The 24529-nt window shown below is 46.1% G+C and overlaps 1 protein-coding gene across 6 annotated transcripts in view; it reads right to left on the bottom strand.

Moving 5' to 3' along the window:
- The window catches only part of LOC138643269 (alanine aminotransferase 2), a 159670-nt gene that overhangs the window by 85383 nt on the left and 49758 nt on the right, over window positions 1–24529 (bottom strand). For 2 of the 6 annotated variants that reach the window (XM_069732180.1, XM_069732182.1), the window contains exon 2: window positions 154–269. The exons of 2 other annotated variants lie outside the window; for them this stretch is intronic. In XM_069732180.1, the coding sequence (XP_069588281.1) occupies window positions 154–161 (8 nt within the window). In that variant the 5' untranslated portion in view covers window positions 162–269. Of the gene's footprint in view, window positions 1–153; window positions 270–4242; window positions 4305–24529 lie in introns of those variants that run through there. 2 more of the 6 variants (XM_069732181.1, XM_069732183.1) reach the window with 2 other exon arrangements.

The raw sequence follows: 24529 nt of genomic DNA, 5'->3' as shown, positions 1-24529 counted from the left end.
CCTTTGGACTATGTACACGGGACCCCCGGACTCACCTCTTCATAGTCCTGTGTCTGATGTCAACCCTCTGGACTATCTATACCGAACCCCTGGACTCACCACTTCATAGGCCGTGTCTGATGCCCCCCCATGGATTACCTACACCGAACTCACCTCTTCATATGCTGTCTCTGACGTTCTCTCCTTTGGACCCGGGCCGCTCCACAGCTTGTTCTGTTCTCTGTCTGTGGCCTTCAGCACTGACCACAATCCTTCAGTAAATTAATATCCTGAAGAGAAGATGGAGAGTTTGAGAGATTTCAATTTGAGACACGGGATGAACAATGACTTTTCCAGGTGAACAGTGTGAGATACCAGATATATGTGAAACTTCAACACCTGACCACAAACACTTATCAATACAAAGTCCCTAATGACCTGAAGACCATCTCTAGGCTCTTCCAGCACTACCTCTAGGCCTTTCTAGCACTACTACCATTAGGCTCTTCCATTACTACCTCTAGGCCTATCCCTATCTGATGTATTAAAAACCTGATCATCTGTATAGTACCTGTATGAAGAGGGCTCAGAGAGAAAATATCCACGTTGAACATGCGAGATGGAACAGCTACAATGCAAATGGCCCACAGAGGAGTGGTGGACTCCCCAGTCTTGTAGAAACAAGAGAACAATTATAAAACCAAAAACACATTGTCAGTGCCAGGCAGCAGCTGCCAAGGCAAACAGGATCATGGGGTGCATTAAAAGAGGTCTGGATACACATGATGAGAGCATTATACTGCCTCTGTACAAATCCCTAGTTAGACCGCACATGGAGTACTGTGTCCAGTTTTGGGCACCGGTGCTCAGGAAGGATATAATGGAACTAGAGAGAGTACAAAGGAGGGCAACAAAATTAATAAAGGGGATGGGAGAACTACAATACCCAGATAGATTAGCGAAATTAGGATTATTTAGTCTAGAAAAAAGACGACTGAGGGGCGATCTAATAACCATGTATAAGTATATAAGGGGACAATACAAATATCTCGCTGAGGATCTGTTTATACCAAGGAAGGTGACGGGCACAAGGGGGCATTCTTTGCGTCTGGAGGAGAGAAGGTTTTTCCACCAACATAGAAGAGGATTCTTTACTGTTAGGGCAGTGAGAATCTGGAATTGCTTGCCTGAGGAGGTGGTGATGGCGAACTCAGTCGAGGGGTTCAAGAGAGGCCTGGATGTCTTCCTGGAGCAGAACAATATTGTATCATACAATTATTAGGTTCTGTAGAAGGACGTAGATCTGGGTATTTATTATGATGGAATATAGGCTGAACTGGATGGACAAATGTCTTTTTTCGGCCTTACTAACTATGTTACTATGTTACTATGTTACTATGTTACATGGGCCACCTGCATAGTGAACAAGTCTGTAGAAACCTGTTCACACCACCAAAGAACTTGAAAACACAAAAGCGCACAGAGAGGTCAAAAAATACTCTGTTGTAAAAAAGTCACAGTAAATAAGTCCACCACTCCTCTGTGGGTCATTTGCATTGTAGCTGTTCCATCTCGCATGTTCAACGTGGATATTTTCTCTCTGAGCCCTGTTCATACAGGTACTATACAGATGATCAGGTTTTTAATACATCAGATAGGGATTATATACATTAGATAGGACTGCTCTATTATGGGTATACCTTGGTGATTGGTGGAGCAGCTTAACATACTTTTTTGCAAAAAAACGTATTAACTAAATACCCTGTATTTTTTCATTTTTTGACTAGCACTTGCTTATTTACTGTGACTTTTTTACAGCAGAGTATTTTTTTACCTCTCTGTGCGCTTTTGTGTTTTCAAGTTCTTTGGTGGTGTGAACAGGTTCCTACAGACTTGTTCGCTATGCAGGTGGCCCATGTGTTTTTGGTTTTATTACTCTAGTCCTTTCTAGCAGTATCATTAGGCTCTTCTAGCATTGGCTTTAGGACCTCCCAACACTCTCTAGATTCTTAGAGGACGCCTATTGGCCCTTTCTGTGCTGCCTCTAGGGCTTTTAATTACCTCTAGGCTTTTCCAGCATTACCCCTCGGCCGTTTTTGCACTACCTCTAGGCTTCTCCAGCACTAATTCTAGGCTCTTCCTGCACTACCTCTAGGCTCTTCCTGCACTACCTCTAGGCTTTTCCAGCACTAATTCTAGGCTCTTCCTGCACTACCTCTAGGCTCTTCCTGCAATACCTCTAGGCTTTTCCAGCATTACCTCTAGGCTCTTCCTGCACTACCTCTAGGCTTCTCCAGCACTACCTCTAGGGTCTTTCTGCACTACCTCTAGGCTTTTCCAGCACTAATTCTAGGCTCTTCCTGCACTACCTCTAGGCCCTTCCTGCACTACCTCTAGCTTTTTCCAGCAATACCTCTAGGCTCTTCCAGTGCTGCCTCTAGGCTCTTCTAGAAAAACCTCTAGGCTCTTCCTGCGCTACCTCTAGGCCCTTTCTGCACTACCTCTAGGCTTCTCCAGCACTAATTCTAGGCTCTTCCTGCGCTACCTCTAGGCCCTTTCTGCACTACCTCTAGGCTTCTCCAGCACTAATTCTAGGCTCTTCCTGCACTACCTCTAGGCTCTTTCTGCACTACCTCTAGGCTTTTCCAGCACTAATTCTAGGCTCTTCCTGCACTACCTCTAGGCTCTTTCTGCACTACCTCTAGGCTTTTCCAGCATTACCTCTAGGCTCTTCCTGCACTACCTCTAGGCTTCTCCAGCACTACCTCTAGGCTCTTTCTGCACTACCTCTAGGCTTTTCCAGCACTAATTCTAGGCTCTTCCTGCACTACCTCTAGCCTTTTCCAGCAATACCTCTAGGCTCTTCCAGTGCTGCCTCTGGCCTCTTCTAGAAAAACCTCTAGGCTCTTCCTGCGCTACCTCTAGGCCCTTTCTACACTACCTCTAGGCTCTTCCTGCGCTACCTCTAGGCCCTTTCTACACTACCTCTAGGCTTTTCCAGCATTACCTCTAGGCCCTTTCTGCACTACCTCTAGGCTTTTCCAGCACTACCTCTGGACCCCTTCCGCACTACCTCTAGACTTTTCCAGCGCTACCTCTAGGTGATTTGAGCACTGCCTATAGCTGAATAAAATGATACCTTGATATCTGCAATCCCATGTCTTGTTCTATAGAAATACTCATTTTTCTTATACGAAAATGAGCCGTTCAGATCTATGGGCCGGACATAGATCTCCCGGAGACTCCACCTCCAGAGCTTATTATAAATGATGGGGTACTACCAGGGTGAGACATGTAATAACACATAACAGCAGAACTGAACTTTGTCTCCTTATAAAACATGTCAGCAGCTGCAGCTCTCACAGCTCTGCTGTATTGTATGGGCTCCTCCAAGATGAAAGCTGCAAATGTGTCAGTGATAATCACACACAGCTGTGCAGTGAGAGCAGAGAGCGGTCATCACACTGGTAACTCCTCCTGTCATTTACAATAGACTCTGGAGGCGGAGTCTCAGGGAGATCTAAGTCCGGCCCATAGATCTGAACAGCTCATTTACATATAAGAAAAATGTGGATTTCTCTGGAATAAGGCATTGGATCACAGATATCAAGGTATCATTTTATTCAGCTTCCTATGAGCTACGTGCAGATATAGACGGCTCAGGAGCAACGATCAGTCACAGATACCCTAAATTCTGACAACGTTTACTGCTAGAAAAATACCGCAACAACTAAGAAGTTTAGAAGTGAATACACTGATCTGACTGTCAAGGGAAGAGCATTCCGAAGCACAGGTGCAGCACAGGAGAAGACATGCAGATGGGAGGTTTTTAATTATAGGCAATAGTTGTGCCACTAGGGGTGAGGGTATAGACGTTAGAGGATGTTATAGTCGGTGACTGGCCGTGTACACGGGTTATGTGCAGAGATGGAGGCAGAAGATGAGAAGCTCCATCTAGTTCACATTATATCTCCACCCCACAGAGATCTCACGGCCCTCGTGACACGTGGGTCTCGATCTACACAAAGCTTCAGCATTTGTTTTATACTTTGAAACAATGTGACTATATTAATGCATAGATTGATTCTGTGGGATGTGGCAGCCTGTGGTGGCATTGGTGGTCTGCGGACTGGACGGGGAGCTCCAGTTAATGTATTAATATGTGTCGACATTGCACTCATTTAGGGATCTGCATTTTGGGGAGGTTGTCATTAGTCAGGTGCACTGATTTATAATCGGGACCCCTATTCTAGAGCCTCTTACCTGCTAACCGGACCCCACACCTGGTTGCTGCCCAGCTCTGCTGTGCGATGAGGTCAGACTGTCCTATCTTGTGGGAAGGGGGATGTAAGTGACGGAGGGGCAGAGTATGTACGTGTGCCCCAGCCTCAAATTACAGCACGCGGGTAACATTATACCCCTTATTCCTCAACAGCAGCTGCCATGTGTAGTGAGCCCCATCTATGGGAGAACACACACAGCATAAACAGGGTGGTAAAATACGAAAAATCAGGTATACATCATAACTCCCAGCTATAAAATATGAGAGAACACTTACACTGGGCAGCAGTCTAACAAGACCTCTGTAAGAGAGCGCTGGATTCTACTAAGTAATCGAGAGAAGCAGAACTGTAAGACAAGAGTGAAAAGTCGGGGATGAAATTCACAAGAGACAGGATCGGGGTCATAAGTCCTGGTGGAACAGCTAGGATCACAAGTCCAGGATGAAGAGCCAAGGTCAGGGTCATAAATCCAGGAGGATAGCCAGGGTCAGGACCACAAGTCCAGAAGGAAGAGCCAGGGTCAGGGTCACAAGCACAGGAGGAAAAGCAAAGGGTCAGGATGAAGAGCCAAGATCACACACCCAGGAGGAAGAGCCCAGGACTTTAAATTTACGATGAAGAGCCCAGGGTCAGAGTCACAAGCCCAAGACTAAGAGTCTAGGATCAAGGTCATAAGACTAGAATGAAAAGCTAGGGTTAGGGTCACAAACCCAAGAAAGAGAGACCAGGGTCAATTTCACAAGTCCAGTAGAAAGAGTCCATTGTCAGGGGCATAAGTACAGGATGAAGAACCCAGGGTCATGGTCAGAACTCTAGGATGAAGAACTCAGAGTCAGAGTTACAAGCCCAAGAGGAAAATCCTAGGGTCAGGTTCACAAGTCCAGGAGATAGAGCTCATGTCAGGCTCACAATCCCAGGATGAAGAGCCCAAGGACAAAATCACAAGACCAGGATGCAGAGCCCAAGGTCAAGGTTACAATTCCAGGATGAAGAGCCCAAGGCCAAGGTCACAATTCCAGGAGGAAGTGTCCATATTCAGGCTCACAAATCCAATATGAAGGGCCCAGGGTCAGGGTCACAAGTCCAGGAGTAAGAGTCCACGGTAAGGGCCACATCTTCTGTTAAGGGTCACATGCCCAAGATGAAGAGAACAGGGTGACAAGTCTAGTATGAACAGCTCAGGGTCAGGATCGCAAGTCCAAGATGAATAGCCAGGGTCAGAATAAAAAGCCCAGGGTCAGAGTCACAAACCCAAGACTAAAAGCTCATGGTCACAAGTCCAGGAGGAAGATTACAAGGTCGGGGTCACAAATCCCATGTGAAGAATCTAGTCCTGGGTAAAAAGTCCAGGAAGAAGAGTTCAGGGTCAGCTTGCAAGACAGGAGGGAGAGTCCATGGTCAGGGTCCCAAATCTAGTATGAAGAGCCCAGTTTCAGGGTCACAAATGCACATTGAAAAGTAAAGGGCCAGGGTCTCATGTCCAAGAGGAAAAGCCAGGGTCAGGGTCACAAAGACATGATGAAGATTCCAGGGTCAGGGTCTCAAGTCCAGGGGGAAGAGACCCAGGTCAAAGTCACAAGTTCAGGATAAAAAGCCAAGGGTCAGGGTTACAAGTCACGTATGAATAGCCCAGTGTGAGGATCACAAGTCTAGTATCAATAGACCAGGGTCATGGTCACAAGTCGAAGATGAAGAGCTAGGGCCACAGTCACAAACTCAAGGCAAAGAGCCCAAGGTCAGGTTCAGAAGTAGAGGATATAGAGCCCAGGGTCAGACTCACATACCCAAAACTAAGAGTGCAGGGTCAGGTTCACAATTCTAGGAAAAAGAATCCTTGTCAGAGTCACAAGCCCAGGATTCAGAGCCCAGGGTCAAGGTAGCAATTCCAGGATGAAGAGCACAGGGTCAGGGTCACAAGTCCAGGATGAAGAGTGCAGGACCAGGGTCACAAGATCAGGTGAAGTGTCCATAGTCAGGGTAACAAATTCAGAACAATGAGCCAGAGTCAGGGTCACACGTCCAAGAGAAAGTGTCCATAGCAAGGGTCACAAATCCAAGAAGAAAAGTCCAGGGTCAGGGTCACAAGTCCAGGATGAAGAGCCTGTGTTCAGGGCCACCAGTTTAGGAGAAAGAGTCCAAGGTAAGGGTCACATGCCCAGGATGAAGAGAACAGGGTCAGAAGTCTAGTATGAATAGCCCAGGGTCAGGGTCACAAGTCCAAGATGAAGAGCCAGGGTCAGTATGAAGAGCCCAGAATCTCAAGTCTAGACTAAGGAGCCCAGGGTCAGACTCACAAACCCAAAACTAAGAACCAGGGTCAGGTTCACAATTCTAGGAAAAAGAACTCATGTCAGGGTCACAAGCCCAGGAGAAAGAGCCCAGAGTCAGAATCATAAGCCCAGGATGCCAAGCCCGGGGTCAGGTTTACACTTACAGCGTGAATAGCCCAAGGTAATGGTCATAAGTCCAAGATGAAGAGGCAAGGGTCAGGTTCACAAGTCCATGAAAAAGGGTCCAAAGACAAGAGTCACAAGCTCAAAAGTAAGAGACCAGGTTCAGGTTCACAAGTACAGGATAAAGAGTCCAGGGACAGGATCACAAACTAGGATGAAGAGCCAAGGACCAGGGTCACTAATCTAGGATAATGAGCTCACAGTCAGAAACCCAGGATGAAGAGCTCAAAGTCAGGTCACATATCCAAGAGGAAGAGTCTGGACTCAGGGCCACAAGCGGAGGCTGAAGTAGTTAGAATCAAGTTCACAATCACTGGATGAAGAGATTAGAGTCGGGGTTACAAGACAATGATAAAGAGTGTAGGGTCATGGTTACATACCCAGGCTGGGGTAAGGCTCTAAGGACTTATCTTTATGTTACCACCCCTCCTGGTGCCCTTCTTCATCATGTTATCACCCATCCTGGTGTTCATCATCATGCTATCACCCCTCCTGGTGCTCTTCATCATGTTATCACCCCACCTGGTTGTCACGAAAAAGGGGGTGACCTTTGGCCGACACACACTATCACATGTGCAGGGGGCTTATCTTAGGCATCTCACCACTGCTAACATGTGCTGAAAACACAAACAAGGCTATTGACCTATCAATATACCGCAGGGGCTTATTTTAGTTATCCCACTGCTGCTACAATATGTCACAAACTGCAGGGATTTATGTATATCCCGCTTTCCAGTTCTACTTTGGAACTTGCAGCTCTCCGGCACCCCCTTACGTTCTGGTCAGTCAGGGAACTACAGCTAGGTTAACTAGTCGTCGGATGGGCCGCTTCACTGTGGACTGGCTAGCAGGCACGATGCAGAGAGGGAATTATAAATGCTCTGGCCGCAACCAGACAATAGCTTATAAAACCCCGTTCCGTCACTGCCAGCTTTACCCACTTAGCCCAGAACACTCTTCGCTGCCACCAGCTCAGATTCCTCACAGAGAGGGGTTCAAGCCAACCCAAATTAGTAGCGTAATTACTTCAGGCACATGAAAAATTTGTTATAGAGCATAGAGAGACGACTAGTAATTTTATCGTTTACTCCAAAAGGAAGGCAGTGTTTACAAAAGGTATATAAAGATTTTGCAATATGAGTCTAAAGATGTACAAGAAATTACATAAAAAACAGGGATTAAAGAAGATAAACACTCACATGCTGCTTAGATCATCCTAACTAACCATGCTGGTGGGAGGAGCCAGACATCCCAATTCATCAGAGGGTCCTAGTGTAACAGCTTCTCAGGCAAGACTGAAGGCTGGGCAGACTGGCAGTAACTTATACTTGTAGGCTTGTGACATCACTAAAGGGGCTGGTTTACCTGCACCCTCCCCTAGCTGCCAGGGTGCACATATTGGTACAAAAACTTATAATACTCATAAATGTGTTTGAGAACCTAGCAGAATAATGGCACACACATCACTCATCTTATATTGAAATTAGCTTTCTAATGAGTCCACACTCGGACTAGCTATTCCACTCTGTTTATGAGAAATCCACACTTTGCACTCGTTCCGTTTAGCTGCTAGCGCTTACAGTGATTGACAGATCTACCGATGGACATTCGTAATATGTACTCCTTATTTTTGTAGCCCAAACCGGTGGCCCAATATATCACTATAAAAGAACAAAGAAATCCCTGCCATGTGGAAGGGTCTTATACCGATCTTAGCTGGTACTAGATGGGAGGATTGTCTGCTGCAGCTGCAAGGGTCATAAAAATTCTTTTGGGAGGGGGGAAATGAGGGGCTTGGGATTCACACACACACAGCAACAGAAGAGAAGAGAGGGGGGTCAGAATATCCCACAGCGTGTGTCTTGTAAAGTTAGGCAGACTCAAAAATGGCATATTCACATTATCGTGACACTGGTGCTCTTCATCATGTTACCACCCCTCCTCGTGCTCTTCATTATGCTATCACCCCTCCTGGCGCTCTTCATTATGCTATCACCCCTCCTGGTGCTCTTCATCATGTTATCACCCCTCCTGGTGCTCTTCATCATGTTATCACCCCTCCTGGTGCTCTTCATTATGCTATCACCCCTCCTGGTGCTCTTCATTATGCTATCACCCCTCCTGGCACTCTGCATAATGCTATCACCGCTCCAGGTGCTCTTAATCAAGCTATTACCCCTCCTGGTGCTCTTCATTATGCTATCGCCCCTCCTGGTGCTCTTCATCATGTTATCACTCAATAATCAAAATAAACTACACCGGCTCTACACTAAACTGTATTCCACAAGCTGCAGGCACCTATGCAGGTGGTGTGTGCACACCTGCTGACATTAAATAAATACCAATAACTCCAATATAGGATGCCGCGCTACAAGAAAAATGCTGCTAATTGTAACTGCAACCTAAAACATACAACCAGTAAATGCTGAGGTATATTACCTTGTGAATGAAGCTGACTTGTCTACCATATAGGAAGTTAGTTGTTGTAGTAACCGTGCCCTTCGCACTGTTGAAAGCGGAGTTTTGCAGACCACAAAAGCAAGGGAGCATCCTCCCAGTCTGCTAAGACCCCTGCTGTTATGATCCGGTGACCTTAAAGCCGCATGGAACTTTCTCTGAGTTGGTGGAAACTGTACTGACCGCAAATCCTGAACTTAACACCGCAACTACAAGTAGCCGTGGGGTGTGCCTAACAAATCCTAGACACCTCGACACAGCCGGAGGACTAAATACCCCTATAGATGGAAATAGGAATTCTACCTTGCCTCAGAGCAGAACCCCAAAGGATCGGCAGCCCCCCACAAATATTGACTGTGAGTAGTAGAGGAAAAGACACACGCAGGCAGGAAACAGGATTTAGCAAAAGAGGCCACTCTAGCTAAAATAGGAAAGGACAGGACAGAATACTAAGCGGTCATTATTAAAACCCTTCCAAAAATATCCACAGCAGAAAATACAAAAAATTCCACCATCTAACTAAAGATGTGGAGCGTATATCTGCAACTCCAGAGAATCCAGCAAGACAGAGAAAAACACTGACACAATCTAAGCTGGACAAGAGAAAACAAATGAATAGCACAGAATTATTGAGCACACAGCATGTGTGCCACAGAAACAAAAACCAGGCACTTATCTTTGCTGAATTGGCAGCAAGGCAGGAGGAACCAGACAAAGATCCAAAACCTCCCAGAACCATGGGCAACTGGCAAGGACTAATGAATCCTGCACACCTAAATACCCCAGTCAGAACTGCAATCAGCAGATACACCTGGCCAGGACTGCAACTCAGGGACAACTGCATTACCACCTACAACCACTGGAGGGAACCCAAAAGCAGAATTCACAACAGTACCCCCCCTTGAGTAGGGGTCATCGAACCCTCACCAGGGCCCCGAGGACGATCAGGACGAGCCAGATGAAAGGCACGGACCAACTCAGCAGCATGGACATCAGAGGCAAAAACCCAAGAATTATCCTCCTGGTCATAACCCTTCCATTTGACAAGGTACTGAAGCCTCCGCCTCGAAAAACGAGAATCCAAAATCTTCTCAACCACATACTCCAACTCTCCATCAACCAACACAGTGGCCGGAGGATCAACAGAGGGAACAACGGGCTCCACATATTTCCGCAATAAAGATCTATGGAAGACATTATGGATAGCAAAAGAGGCCGGAAGCGCCAATCGAAAAGACACTGGATTAATAATCTCAGAAATCCTATAAGGACCAATAAACCGAGGCTTAAACTTAGGGGAAGAAACCTTCATAGGAACATGACGGGAAGACAACCAGACCAGATCCCCAACCCGAAGCCGGGAACCAACACACCGACGACGGTTAGCAAAACGTTGAGCCTCCTCCTGAGACAACACCAAATTGTCCACCACATGAGCCCAAATCTGCTGCAACCTGTCAACCACAGAATCCACACCAGGACAGTCAGAAGGCTCAACCTGCCCAGAAGAAAAACGAGGATGAAAACCAAAATTACAAAAGAAAGGCGAAACCAAAGTAGCCGAACTAGCCCGATTATTAAGGGCAAACTCGGCCAATGGCAAGAAGGCCACCCAATCATCCTGATCAGCAGACACAAAGCATCTCAAATAAGTCTCCAAAGTCTGATTAGTTTGCTCGGTCTGGCCATTTGTCTGAGGATGAAATGCAGAAGAAAAAGACAAATCAATGCCCAGCCTAGCACAAAAGGCCTGCCAAAACCTAGAAACAAACTGGGAACTTATGTCGGACACAATATTCTTCGGAATACCATGCAGACGAACCACATGCTGAAAAAACAACGGAACCAAATCTGAAGAGGAAGGCAATTTAGGCAAAGGCACCAAATGAATCATCTTAGAGAATCGGTCACAAACAACCCAGATAACAGACATCTTCTGGGAAACCGGAAGATCAGAAATAAAATCCATAGAAATATGTGCCCAGGGCCTCTCAGGGACTGGCAATGGCAAAGGCAACCCACTAGCACGGGAACAACAAGGCTTGGCCCGCGCACAAGTCACACAAGACTGCACAAAAGAACACACATCACGTGACAAAGAAGGCCACCAAAAGGACCTACCAACCAAATCTCTGGTACCAAAAATACCAGGATGACCAGCCAACACAGAACAGTGAACCTCAGAAATCACTCTACTAGTCCATCTGTCAGGAACAAACAGTTTCCCCACTGGACAGCAGTCAGATCTGTCAACCTGAAATTCCTGAAGAACCCGTCGTAAATCAGGGGAAATGGCAGAAAGGACCACCCCTTCTTTCAGAATGCCAACCGGTTCAAGGACCTCAGGAGAATCAGGCAAAAAACTCCTAGAGAGGTCATCAGCCTTAATATTCTTAGAACCCGGAAGATACGAAACTACGAAATCAAAACGGGAAAAAAACAAGGACCATCGAGCCTGTCTAGGATTCAGCCGTTTGGCAGACTCGAGGTAAATCAAATTCTTATGATCGGTCAAGACCACAATACGGTGCTTAGCTCCCTCAAGCCAATGTCGCCACTCCTCAAACGCCCACCTCATAGCCAACAACACCCGATTGCCGACATCATAATTACGTTCAGCAGGCGAAAACTTACGGGAAAAGAAGGCAGACGGTTTCATCAAGGAACCAACAGAATCCCTCTGAGACAAAACGGCCCCTGCCCCAATCTCAGAAGCGTCAATCTCAACCTGAAACGGAAGAGAAACATCCGGTTGGCGCAACACCGGAGCAGAAGTAAATCGGCGTTTAAGCTCCTGAAAGGCAGAGACAGCCGCAGAGGACCAATTCGCCACATCAGCGCCTTTCTTCGTCAGATCGGTCAAGGGTTTAACCATGCTAGAGAAGTTAGCAATGAAACGGTGATAAATATTTGCAAAACCCAAAAATTTCTGAAGGCTCTTCACGGATGTGGGCTGAATCCAATCATGAATGGCCTGAACCTTAGCCGGATCCATCTCCATAGATGAGGGAGAAAAAATGAAGCCCAAAAAAGAAACCTTCTGCACCCCAAAGAGACACTTAGACCCCTTCACAAACAAAGCATTGTCACGAAGAATCTGAAATACCATCCTGACCTGTTGCACATGAGACTCCCAATAATCGGAAAAAATCAAAATATTGTCCAAATATACAATCAACAATTTATCAAGATAAGTCCGGAAGATATCATGCATGAAGGACTGAAAAACAGATGGAGCATTAGAAAGCCCGAATGGCATCACAAGATATTCAAAATGACCTTCGGGCGTATTAAACGCAGTTTTCCATTCATCACCCTGGTTAATACAAACAAGATTATATGCCCCCCGAAGGTCAATCTTAGTAAACCAACTAGCCCCCTTAATCCTAGCAAACAAATCAGAAAGCAAAGGTAAAGGGTATTGAAACTTGACCGTGATTTTATTCAAGAGGCGATAATCAATACAGGGTCTCAAGGAGCCATCCTTCTTAGCAACAAAAAAAATCCCGCTCCCAACGGTGAAGAAGATGGCCGAATATGCCCTTTCTCCAAAGACTCCTTAATATAGCTCCGCATGGCGGTATGTTCAGGCACAGACAGGTTGAAAAGTCGGCCTTTAGGAAACTTACAGCCTGGAATCAAGTCAATAGCACAATCGCAGTCCCTGTGCGGTGGAAGGGAACTGGACTTGGGCTCATCGAATACATCCTGAAAATCAGACAAAAACTCCGGAATTTCAGAAGGTGAAGAAGAGGAGATTGACATCAAAGGAACATCATTATGAACCCCCTGACAACCCCAACTAGTCACAGACATAGACTTCCAGTCCAACACAGGATTATGTACCTGCAACCACGGAAAACCCAGCACGATAGCATCATGCAAATTATGCAACACCAGAAATCGACAATCTTCCTGATGGGCTGGCGCCATGCGCATGGTCACCTGTGTCCAAAACTGGGGTTTATTTTTGCCAAAGGTGTAGCATCAATGCCCCTTAAAGGAATAGGGTTCTGCAAGGGCTGCAAGGGAAAACCACAACGCCTGGCAAACTCAAAGTCCATTAAGTTCAAGGCGGCGCCTGAATCCACAAACGCCATGAAAGAAAATGATGACAATGAGCAGATCAAAGACACAGATAACAGAAATTTAGGTTGTACAGTACTGATGGTAATTGAACTGGCGATCCTCTTTGTCCGCTTAGGGCAGACAGAAATGACATGAGAAGCATCGCCACAATAATAACACAACCTATTCTGACGTCTGAATCCTTGTCGTTCCGTTCTAGACAGAATCCTATCACACTGCATTGGCTCAGGAATTTGCTCTGAGGACAACGCCACAGCGCACACAGTTCTGCGCTCCCGCAAGCGCTGGTCAATCTGAATGGCCAGAGACATAGAATCACTCAGACCGGAAGGCGTGGGAAACCCCACCATAACATCTTTAACGGATTCAGAAAGACCCTCTCTGAAAATTGCCACCAAAGCATCATTATTCCATTTAGTCAACACAGACCATTTTCTGAATTTCTGACAATACAATTCTGCCGCCTCTTGACCCTGAGACAGGGCCAACAAGGTCTTCTCCGCTTGATCCAGAGAATTAGGTTCATCATATAATAATCCAAAAGCCTGAAAAAAGGAGTCTACATTAAGCAAAGCCGGATTCCCAGATTCCAGGGAAAATGCCCAATCCTGCGGGTCGCCACGCAGCAGGGAGATGATGATTTTAACCTGCTGAATGGAATCACCAGAAGATCGAGGTCTCAGAGCAAAAAACAGTTTACAGTTGTTTTTAAAACTCAAAACCCTGTCACCAAAAAAACAAATCAGGAGTAGGAATCTTCGGCTCTAAAACAGGAGTCTGAACAATATAATCAGAAATACCCTGTACCCTAGCAGCAAGCTGGTCCACACGAGAAGCTAATTCCTGAATATCCATGCTAGCACAAGACTCCTCACCCACCCAGAGAAAAGAGGGAAGAGAAGAGAAAGCAGAGTGCAGAAAAAAATGACTCAACACCTTTCTTCCCTTCTTCTGAGATGCATTTAACTCATTATTGGCCAGTTGTACTGTTATGAGCCGGTGACCTTGGAGCCGCATGGAACTTTCTCTGAGTTGGTGGAAACTGTACTGACCGCAAATCCTGAACTTAACACCGCAACTAGAAGTAGCCGTGGGGTGTGCCTAACAAAACCTAGACACCTCGACACAGCTGGAGGACTAAATACCCCTATAGATGGAAATAAGAATTCTACCTTGCCTCAGAGCAGAACCCCAAAGGATAGGCAGCCCCCCACAAATATTGACTGTGAGTAGTAGAGGAAAAGACGCACGCAGGCAGGAAACAGGATTTAGCAAAAGAGGCCACTCTAGCTAAAATAGGAAAGGACAGGACAGAATACTAAGCGGTCAGTATTAAAACCCTTCCAAAAATATCCACAGCAGAAAATACAAAAAATTCCACCATCTAACTAAAGATGTGGAGCGTATATCTGCAACTCCAGAGAATCCAACAAGACTGAGAAAACACTGACACAATCTAAGCTGGACAAGAGAAAACAAATGAATAGCACAAAATTATTAAGCACACAGCATGTGTGCCACAGAAACAAAAAACAGACACTTATCTTTGCTGAATTGGCAGCAAGGCAGGAGGAACCAGACAAAGATCCAAAACCTCCCAGAACCATGGACAACTGGAAAGGACTAATGAATCCTGCACACCTAAATACCCCAGTCAGAACTGCAATCAGCAGATACACCTGGGCATGACTGCAACTCAGGGACAACTGCATTACCACCTACAACCACTGGAGGGAACCCAAAAGCAGATTTCACAACACCCTACGCGCACGCTGCTGGATGTGCCGGTAAGCTGCCTCGGCTGATGGCGCCGCTGTGCAATAGCGTGGTGTGCGGGGGGCGTGGCTAATGCGGTGACGTCACCTGTCCAACTGACGGACACTATATTGGCATCCTATATTGGAGTTATTGATGTTATCACTCCTCCTGGTACTTTTCATCATGTTATTGCCCCTCCTGGTGCTCTTCATCATGTTATCGCTCCTCCTGGTGCTCTGCATCCTGTTAACATTAGGAAGACCAACATGACTTGGGTTATCACCACTCCTTTGGTCTCTTTTTATCTTTTTTATAACCAAAGAAAGAAAAACCCATAAAAAACCTCCCTGTTATTGATGAGGCTACAATACCATTTGGAGTAAAATATATAAAATGACTTGCTCTTTGCTCTATAACGTACCGTCATGTCCTCTGAAGTGAATTACGCTACTAAGTGGGTTGGCTCCGGACCCGTTATTAATTAAGAAATCGGAGCTGGTGGCAGTGGATTTGTCCTGCGCCTTTGGGAAAACTGGTAGCGACGGACGACATTGATAATTATTGTTCCCGCCTGAGTGGGAGTAATTATATTGCCCTCGCTGCTGTGTGCCCATTAGCCAGTACATAGTAAGGCAGCCTTTCTGGTGACTAATTATCCTAGACACAGTACTCCATCTGACCTGAGGGTAAGGGGGGCTCCATAGAGCTGCAAGTTCCAAACCGGAACTGGGAAGTGGGATATGGATAAATCCCCTTCAGAAAAGAACTGGGCAACCAAACAACGCCAGTTGATAACATATTGGGGTCAGCAGGGTGGGATGATAAAGTTATCCCCCTGTGATTTGGTGGGATCCGTGACATATTGGTGGCAGCGGTGTGATAATAGAGCATTAGTGATCGGGTTTGAGCAATCATTCCTCTCACTAAAAACTTGCACAGTTCTTGCAAGGACTTGGTGCAAAAAAATTTTGGAGAACAAGCTCCGTGTTTACTAGTCCTGAGACAATTGTGTGTACTTGTGATATAGATAAATCCTCTTCAGAAGGAACCAGGGGCAACCAAACAAGCCCGATTCGTGACAAATTGGTGTGAGTGGTGGGGATGATAAAGGTATCCTCCCTTGAACCGTGATAGATTGGTGGCAGCGCGGTAGGATCCGTGACAGGGATGGGAAGCAAGAAAGGGAAGCGGGGAGGGGAAGCAAAAAAAAAAATGGAAGAGGGGAGGGGAAGAAATAAGGGAAGAGGGGGAGGGGAAGCAAAAAAAAAATGGAAGAGGGGAGGGGAAAAAAAAAGGAAGAGGGGGAGGGGAAGCAAAAAAAGGGAAGAGGGGAGGGGAAGAAAAAGGGAAGAGGGGGAGGGGAAGCAAAAAAAAAGGGAAGAGGGGAGGGGAAGAAAAAAGGGAAGAGGGGGAGGGGAAGCAAGAAAAGGGAAGCAGAAGGAGGGAAAGCAAAAAAACGAAAGAGGAGGAAGGGAGGCAAAAATGGGAAGAGGGGGGGGGGAAGAAAAAAGGGAGGCGAGGGAGGGAAGCAAGAAAGGGATGCGGGGGAGGGGAAGCGAAGGAAGGGGAAAGACACAAGAAATGCAGTGTGAAATACATAAAATCATGTCATCACATGCGTGCACTTAAACACAAAAAGAAAGAAATTAATAATGAAACATAAATTCCTTGCGACCGTTCAGACCCACAGGATGGCAGGTTCCCAAATAGAAATCCAGTATGTCTCAGGTCATTAGAAGTCTCTTGATGATGGATGTGCAATGCGTTCTGCCCCAGAAATCCTGATTGTACTTCTCTGATGACAATGAATAAAATGCTTGGATACAAATGAAATGGCCGATGTGAACAGGAAAGAGAAGCAATGTCAGTTATGTGTGCGGAGGTTGTGACCTTCGCACTGCGGGTGGTGCGACCTACATACGAAATCGCATCCAATGCACTCGGTCATGTGGACGACATTGTGAGAGCTGCAGTTTATACATTGTTGGAGAATGTGCGCGTTGTGGCAGAATGTTTCCATGTTCTTCATCTAGATCCTCGGATGGGTTCACCATGTCTTCTGTCTGGCTGTGGGATTACAGAGGCTCAGTGATATAATATTTCCCAATGTCGCAGCTCTCTTACCAACTATGCGACAACCCGATTCTAAAATGGCCGATAAAGTGGAGTCCTCATATAAAATAGGAATATGTTTCTGAATCAGCAATCTCATTTTAGAGAACTGAGGACTATAATGAATAGAAAAGACGGCCATGCTACCATTGGGGACTTATCCTGTGCTTGTGGGTAACAAGATGTCACCATGTTACCATCGGGGACTTATCCTGTGCTTGTGGGTAACAAGATGTCACCATGTTACCATTGGGGACTTATCCTGTGCTTGTGTGTAACAAGATGTCACTGTGTTACCATTGGGGACTTATCCTGTGCTTGTGTGTAACAAGATGTCACTGTGTTACCATTGGGGACTTATCCTGTGCTTGTGTGTAACAAGATGTCACCGTGTTACCATTGGAGACATATCCTGTGCTTGTGGGTAACAAGATGTCACCATGTTACCATCGGGGACTTATCCTGTGCTTGTGTGTAGCAAGATGTCACCATGTTACCATTGGGGACTTATCCTGTGCTTGTGTGTAACAAGATGTCACTGTGTTACCATTGGGGACTTATCCTGTGCTTGTGTGTAGCAAGATGTCACTGTGTTACCATTGGGGACTTATCCTGTGCTTGTGTGTAACAAGATGTCACCATTGGGGACTTATCCTGTGCTTGTGTGTAGCAAGATGTCACTGTGTTACCATTAGGGACTTATCCTGTGCTTGTGTGTAGCAAGATGTCACTGTGTTACCATTGGGGACTTATCCTGTGCTTGTGTGTAACAAGATGTCGCCGTGTTACCATTAGGGACTTATCCTGTGCTTGTGTGTAACAAGATGTCACCGTGTTACCATTGGGGACTTATCCTGTGCTTGTGTGTAACAAGATGTCACCGTGTTACCATTGGGGACTTATCCTGTGCTTGTGTGTAACAAGATGTCACCGTGTTACCATTGGGGACTTATCCTGTGCTTGTGTGTAACAAGATGTCACCGTGTTACCATTGGGGACTTATCCTGTGCTTGTGTGTAACAAGATGTCACCGTGTTACCATTGGGGACTTATCCTGTGCTTGTGTGTAACAAGATGTCACTGTGTTACCATCGGGGACTTATCCTGTGCTTGTGTGTAACAAGATGTAGCCGTGTTACCATTGGGGACTTATCCTGTGCTTGTGTGTAACAAGATGTCACCGTGTTACCATTGGGGACTTATCCTGTGCTTGTGTGTAACAAGATGTCACCGTGTTACCATTGGGGACATATCCTGTGCTTGTGTGTAACAAGATGTCACCGTGTTACCATTGGAGACGTATCCTGTGCTTGTGTGTAACAAGATGTCACCGTGTTACCATTGGGGACTTATCCTGTGCTTGTGTGTAACAAGATGTCACTGTGTTACCATTGGGGACTTATCCTGTGCTTGTGTGTAACAAGATGTCACCGTGTTACCATTGGGGACTTATCCTGTGCTTGTGTGTAACAAGATGTCACCGTGTTCCCATCAGGGACTTATCCTGTGCTTGTGTGTAACAAGATGTCACCGTGTTACCATTGGGGACTTATCCTGTGCTTGTGGGTAACAAGATGTCACTGTGTTACCATTGGGGACTTATCCTGTGCTTGTGTGTAACAAGATGTCACCGTGTTACCATTGGGGACTTATCCTGCGCTTGTGTGTAACAAGATGTCACCGTGTTACCATTGGGGACTTATCCTGTGCTTGTGTGTAACAAGATGTCACCGTGTTACCATCGGGGACTTATCCTGTGCTTGTGTGTAACAAGATGTCACCGTGTTACCATTGGGGACTTATCCTGTGCTTGTGTGTAACAAGATGTCACCGTGTTACCATCGGGGACTTATCCTGTGCTTGTGTGTAACAAGATGTCACCGTGTTACCATTGGGGACTTATCCTGTGCTTGTGTGTAACAAGATGTCACTGTGTTACCATTGGGGACTTATCCTGTGCTTGTGTGTAACAAGATGTCACTGTGTTACCATTGGGGACTTATCCTGTGCTTGTGTGTAACAAGATGTCACTGTGTTACCATCGGGGACTTATCCTGTGCTTGTGTGTAACAAGATGTAGCCGTGTTACCATTGGGGACTTATCCTGTGCTTGTGGGTAACAAGATGTCGCCATGTTACCATTGGGGACTTATCCTGTGCTTGTGTGTAGCAAGATGTCACCATGTTACCATTGGGGACTTATCCTGTGCTTGTGGGTAACAAGATGTCACCGTGTTACCATTGGGGACTTATCCTGTGCTTGTGGGTAACAAGATGTCACCGTGTTACCATCGGGGACTTATCCTGTGCTTGTGGGTAACAAGATGTCACCGTGTTACCATCAGGGACTTATCCTGTGCTTGTGGGTAACAAGATGTCACTGTGTTACCATCGGGGACTTATCCTGTGCTTGTGTGTAACAAGATGTCACTGTGTTACCATCAGGGACTTATCCTGTGCTTGTGGGTAACAAGATGTCGCCATGTTACCATTGGGGACTTATCCTGTGCTTGTGGGTAACAAGATGTCACCGTGTTACCATCAGGGACTTATACTGTGCTTGTGGGTAACAAGATGTCACCGTGTTACCATTGGGGACTTATCCTGTGCTTGTGGGTAACAAGATGTCACCGTGTTACCATCAGGGACTTATCCTGTGCTTGTGGGTAACAAGATGTCACTGTGTTACCATCGGGGACTTATCCTGTGCTTGTGGGTAACAAGATGTCGCCATGTTACCATTGGGGACTTATCCTGTGCTTGTGGGTAACAAGATGTCGCCATGTTACCATTGGGGACTTATCCTGTGCTTGTGTGTAGCAAGATGTCACCATGTTACCATTGGGGACTTATCCTGTGCTTGTGGGTAACAAGATGTCACCGTGTTACCATTGGGGACTTATCCTGTGCTTGTGGGTAACAAGATGTCACCGTGTTACCATTGGGGACTTATCCTGTGCTTGTGGGTAACAAGATGTCACCGTGTTACCATTGGGGACTTATCCTGTGCTTGTGTGTAACAAGATGTCACCGTGTTACCATCAGGGACTTATCCTGTGCTTGTGGGTAACAAGATGTCGCCATGTTACCATCGGGGACTTATCCTGTGCTTGTGTGTAACAAGATGTCACAGTGTTACCATTGGGGACTTATCCTGTGCTAGTGTGTAGCAAGATGTCACCGTGTTACCATTGGGGACGTATCCTGTGCTTGTGTGTAACAAGATGCAGCTGTGTTACCATCAGGGACTTATCCTGTGCTTGTGTGTAACAAGATGTCACCGTGTTACCATTGGAGACGTATCCTGTGCTTGTGTGTAGCAAGATGTCACCGTGTTACCATCAGGGACTTATCCTGTGCTTGTGTGTAACAAGATGCAGCCGTGTTACCATCAGGGACTTATCCTGTGCTTGTGTGTAACAAGATGTCGCCATGTTACCATTGGGGACTTATCCTGTGCTTGTGTGTAGCAAGATGTCACCGTGTTACCATCAGGGACTTATCCTGTGCTTGTGTGTAGCAAGATGTCACCGTGTTACCATCAGGGACTTATCCTGTGCTTGTGGGTAACAAGATGTCGCCATGTTACCATTGGGGACTTATCCTGTGCTTGTGTGTAACAAGATGTAGCCGTGTTCCCATCGGGGACTTATCCTGTGCTTGTGTGTAACAAGATGTCACCGTGTTACCATTGGGGACTTATCCTGTGCTTGTGTGTAACAAGATGTAGCCGTGTTCCCATCAGGGACTTATCCTGTGCTTGTGTGTAACAAGATGTCACTGTGTTACCATCGGGGACTTATCCTGTGCTTGTGTGTAACAAGATGTCACCGTGTTACCATTGGGGACTTATCCTGTGCTTGTGGGTAACAAGATGTCGCCATGTTACCATTGGGGACTTATCCTGTGCTTGTGTGTAACAAGATGTAGCCGTGTTCCCATTGGGGACTTATCCTGTGCTTGTGTGTAACAAGATGTAGCCGTGTTCCCATCAGGGACTTATCCTGTGCTTGTGTGTAACAAGATGTCACCGTGTTACTATTGGGGATTTATCCTGTGCTTGTGGGTAACAAGATATCACCGTGTTACCATTGGGGACTTATCCTGTGCTTGTGTGTAACAAGATGTCACCGTGTTACCATTGGGGACTTATCCTGTGCTTGTGGGTAACAAGATATCACCGTGTTACCATTGGGGACTTATCCTGTGCTTGTGTGTAACAAGATGTCACTGTGTTACCATTGGGGACTTATCCTGTGCTTGTGTGTAACAAGATGTCACCGTGTTACCATTGGGGACTTATCCTGTGCTTGTGTGTAACAAGATGTCACTGTGTTACCATTGGGGACTTATCCTGTGCTTGTGTGTAACAAGATGTCACCGTGTTCCCATCAGGGACTTATCCTGTGCTTGTGTGTAACAAGATGTCACTATGCTACCATTGGGGACTTATCCTGTGCTTGTGTGTAACAAGATGTCACTGTGTTACCATTGGGGACTTATCCTGTGCTTGTGTGTAACAAGATGTCACCGTGTTACCATTGGGGACTTATCCTGTGCTTGTGTGTAACAAGATGTCACCGTGTTACCATTGGAGACGTATCCTGTGCTTGTGTGTAACAAGATGTCACCGTGTTACCATTGGGGACTTATCCTGTGCTTGTGTGTAACAAGATGTCACTGTGTTACCATTGGGGACTTATCCTGTGCTTGTGTGTAACAAGATGTCACCGTGTTACCATTGGGGACTTATCCTGTGCTTGTGTGTAACAAGATGTCACCGTGTTCCCATCAGGGACTTATCCTGTGCTTGTGTGTAACAAGATGTCACTATGCTACCATTGGGGACTTATCCTGTGCTTGTGTGTAACAAGATGTCACTGTGTTACCATTGGGGACTTATCCTGTGCTTGTGGGTAACAAGATGTCACCGTGTTACCATTGGGGACTTATCCTGTGCTTGTGTGTAACAAGATGTCACCGTGTTACCATTGGGGACTTATCCTGTGCTTGTGTGTAACAAGATGTCACCGTGTTACCATTGGGGACTTATCCTGTGCTTGTGTGTAACAAGATTTCACCGTGTTACCATTGGGGACTTATCCTGTGCTTGTGTGTAACAAGATGTCACCGTGTTACCATTGGGGACTTATCCTGTGCTTGTGTGTAACAAGATGCAGCCGTGTTACCATTGGAGACGTATCCTGTGCTTGTGTGTAACAAGATGTCACCGTGTTACCATTGGGGACTTATCCTGTGCTTGTGTGTAACAAGATGTCACTGTGTTACCATTGGGGACTTATCCTGTGCTTGTGTGTAACAAGATGTCACCGTGTTACCATTGGGGACTTATCCTGTGCTTGTGTGTAACAAGATGTCACCGTGTTCCCATCAGGGACTTATCCTGTGCTTGTGTGTAACAAGATGTCACTATGCTACCATTGGGGACTTATCCTGTGCTTGTGTGTAACAAGATGTCACCGTGTTACCATTGGGGACTTATCCTGTGCTTGTGTGTAACAAGATGTCACCGTGTTACCATTGGAGACGTATCCTGTGCTTGTGTGTAACAAGATGTCACCGTGTTACCATTGGAGACGTATCCTGTGCTTGTGTGTAACAAGATGTCACTGTGTTACCATCGGGGACTTATCCTGTGCTTGTGTGTAACAAGATGTAGCCGTGTTACCATTGGGGACTTATCCTGTGCTTGTGTGTAACAAGATGTCACTGTGTTACCATTGGGGACTTATCCTGTGCTTGTGTGTAACAAGATGTCACTGTGTTACCATTGGGGACTTATCCTGTGCTTGTGTGTAACAAGATGTCACCGTGTTACCATTGGAGACATATCCTGTGCTTGTGTGTAACAAGATATCACCGTGTTACCATTGGGGACTTATCCTGTGCTTGTGTGTAACAAGATGTCACCGTGTTACCATTGGAGACGTATCCTGTGCTTGTGTGTAACAAGATGTCACCGTATTACCATTGGGGACTTATCCTGTGCTTGTGTGTAACAAGATGTCACTGTGTTACCATTGGGGACTTATCCTGTGCTTGTGTGTAACAAGATGTCACCGTGTTACCATTGGGGACTTATCCTGTGCTTGTGTGTAACAAGATGTCACCGTGTTCCCATCAGGGACTTATCCTGTGCTTGTGTGTAACAAGATGTCACTATGCTACCATTGGGGACTTATCCTGTGCTTGTGTGTAACAAGATGTCACCGTGTTACCATTGGGGACTTATCCTGTGCTTGTGTGTAACAAGATGTCACCGTGTTACCATTGGAGACGTATCCTGTGCTTGTGTGTAACAAGATGTCACTGTGTTACCATCGGGGACTTATCCTGTGCTTGTGTGTAACAAGATGTAGCCGTGTTACCATTGGGGACTTATCCTGTGCTTGTGTGTAACAAGATGTCACTGTGTTACCATTGGGGACTTATCCTGTGCTTGTGTGTAACAAGATGTAGCCGTGTTACCATTGGAGACGTAGCCTGTGCTTGTGTGTAACAAGATGTCACCGTGTTACCATTGGGGACTTATCCTGTGCTTGTGTGTAACAAGATGTCATTGTGTTACCATTGGAGACTTATCCTGTGCTTGTGTGTAACAAGATGTCACCGTGTTACCATTGGGGACTTATCCTGTGCTTGTGTGTAACAAGATGTCACCGTGTTACCATTGGGGACTTATCCTGTGCTTGTGTGTAACAAGATGTCACCGTGTTACCATCGGGGACTTATCCTGTGCTTGTGTGTAACAAGATGTAGCCGTGTTACCATTGGGGACTTATCCTGTGCTTGTGTGTAACAAGATGTAGCCGTGTTACCATTGGAGACGTAGCCTGTGCTTGTGTGTAACAAGATGTCACCGTGTTACCATTGGGGACTTATCCTGTGCTTGTGTGTAACAAGATGTCACCGTGTTACCATTGGGGACTTATCCTGTGCTTGTGTGTAACAAGATGTCACTGTGTTACCATTGGGGACTTATCCTGTGCTTGTGTGTAACAAGATGTCACCGTGTTACCATTGGGGACTTATCCTGTGCTTGTGTGTAACAAGATGTCACTATGCTACCATTGGGGACTTATCCTGTGCTTGTGTGTAACAAGATGTCACCGTGTTACCATTGGGGACTTATCCTGTGCTTGTGTGTAACAAGATGTCACCGTGTTACCATTGGGGACTTATCCTGTGCTTGTGTGTAACAAGATGTCACCGTGTTACCATTGGGGACTTATCCTGTGCTTGTGTGTAACAAGATGTCACCGTGTTACCATTGGGGACTTATCCTGTGCTTGTGTGTAACAAGATGTCACCGTGTTACCATTGGGGACTTATCCTGTGCTTGTGTGTAACAAGATGTCACTGTGTTACCATTGGGGA

This window comes from Ranitomeya imitator, chromosome 6 (genome assembly GCF_032444005.1).
Source record: "Ranitomeya imitator isolate aRanImi1 chromosome 6, aRanImi1.pri, whole genome shotgun sequence".
NCBI lineage: Eukaryota > Metazoa > Chordata > Amphibia > Anura > Dendrobatidae > Ranitomeya > Ranitomeya imitator.
This window is presented reverse-complemented; position numbering and strand designations above follow the sequence as displayed.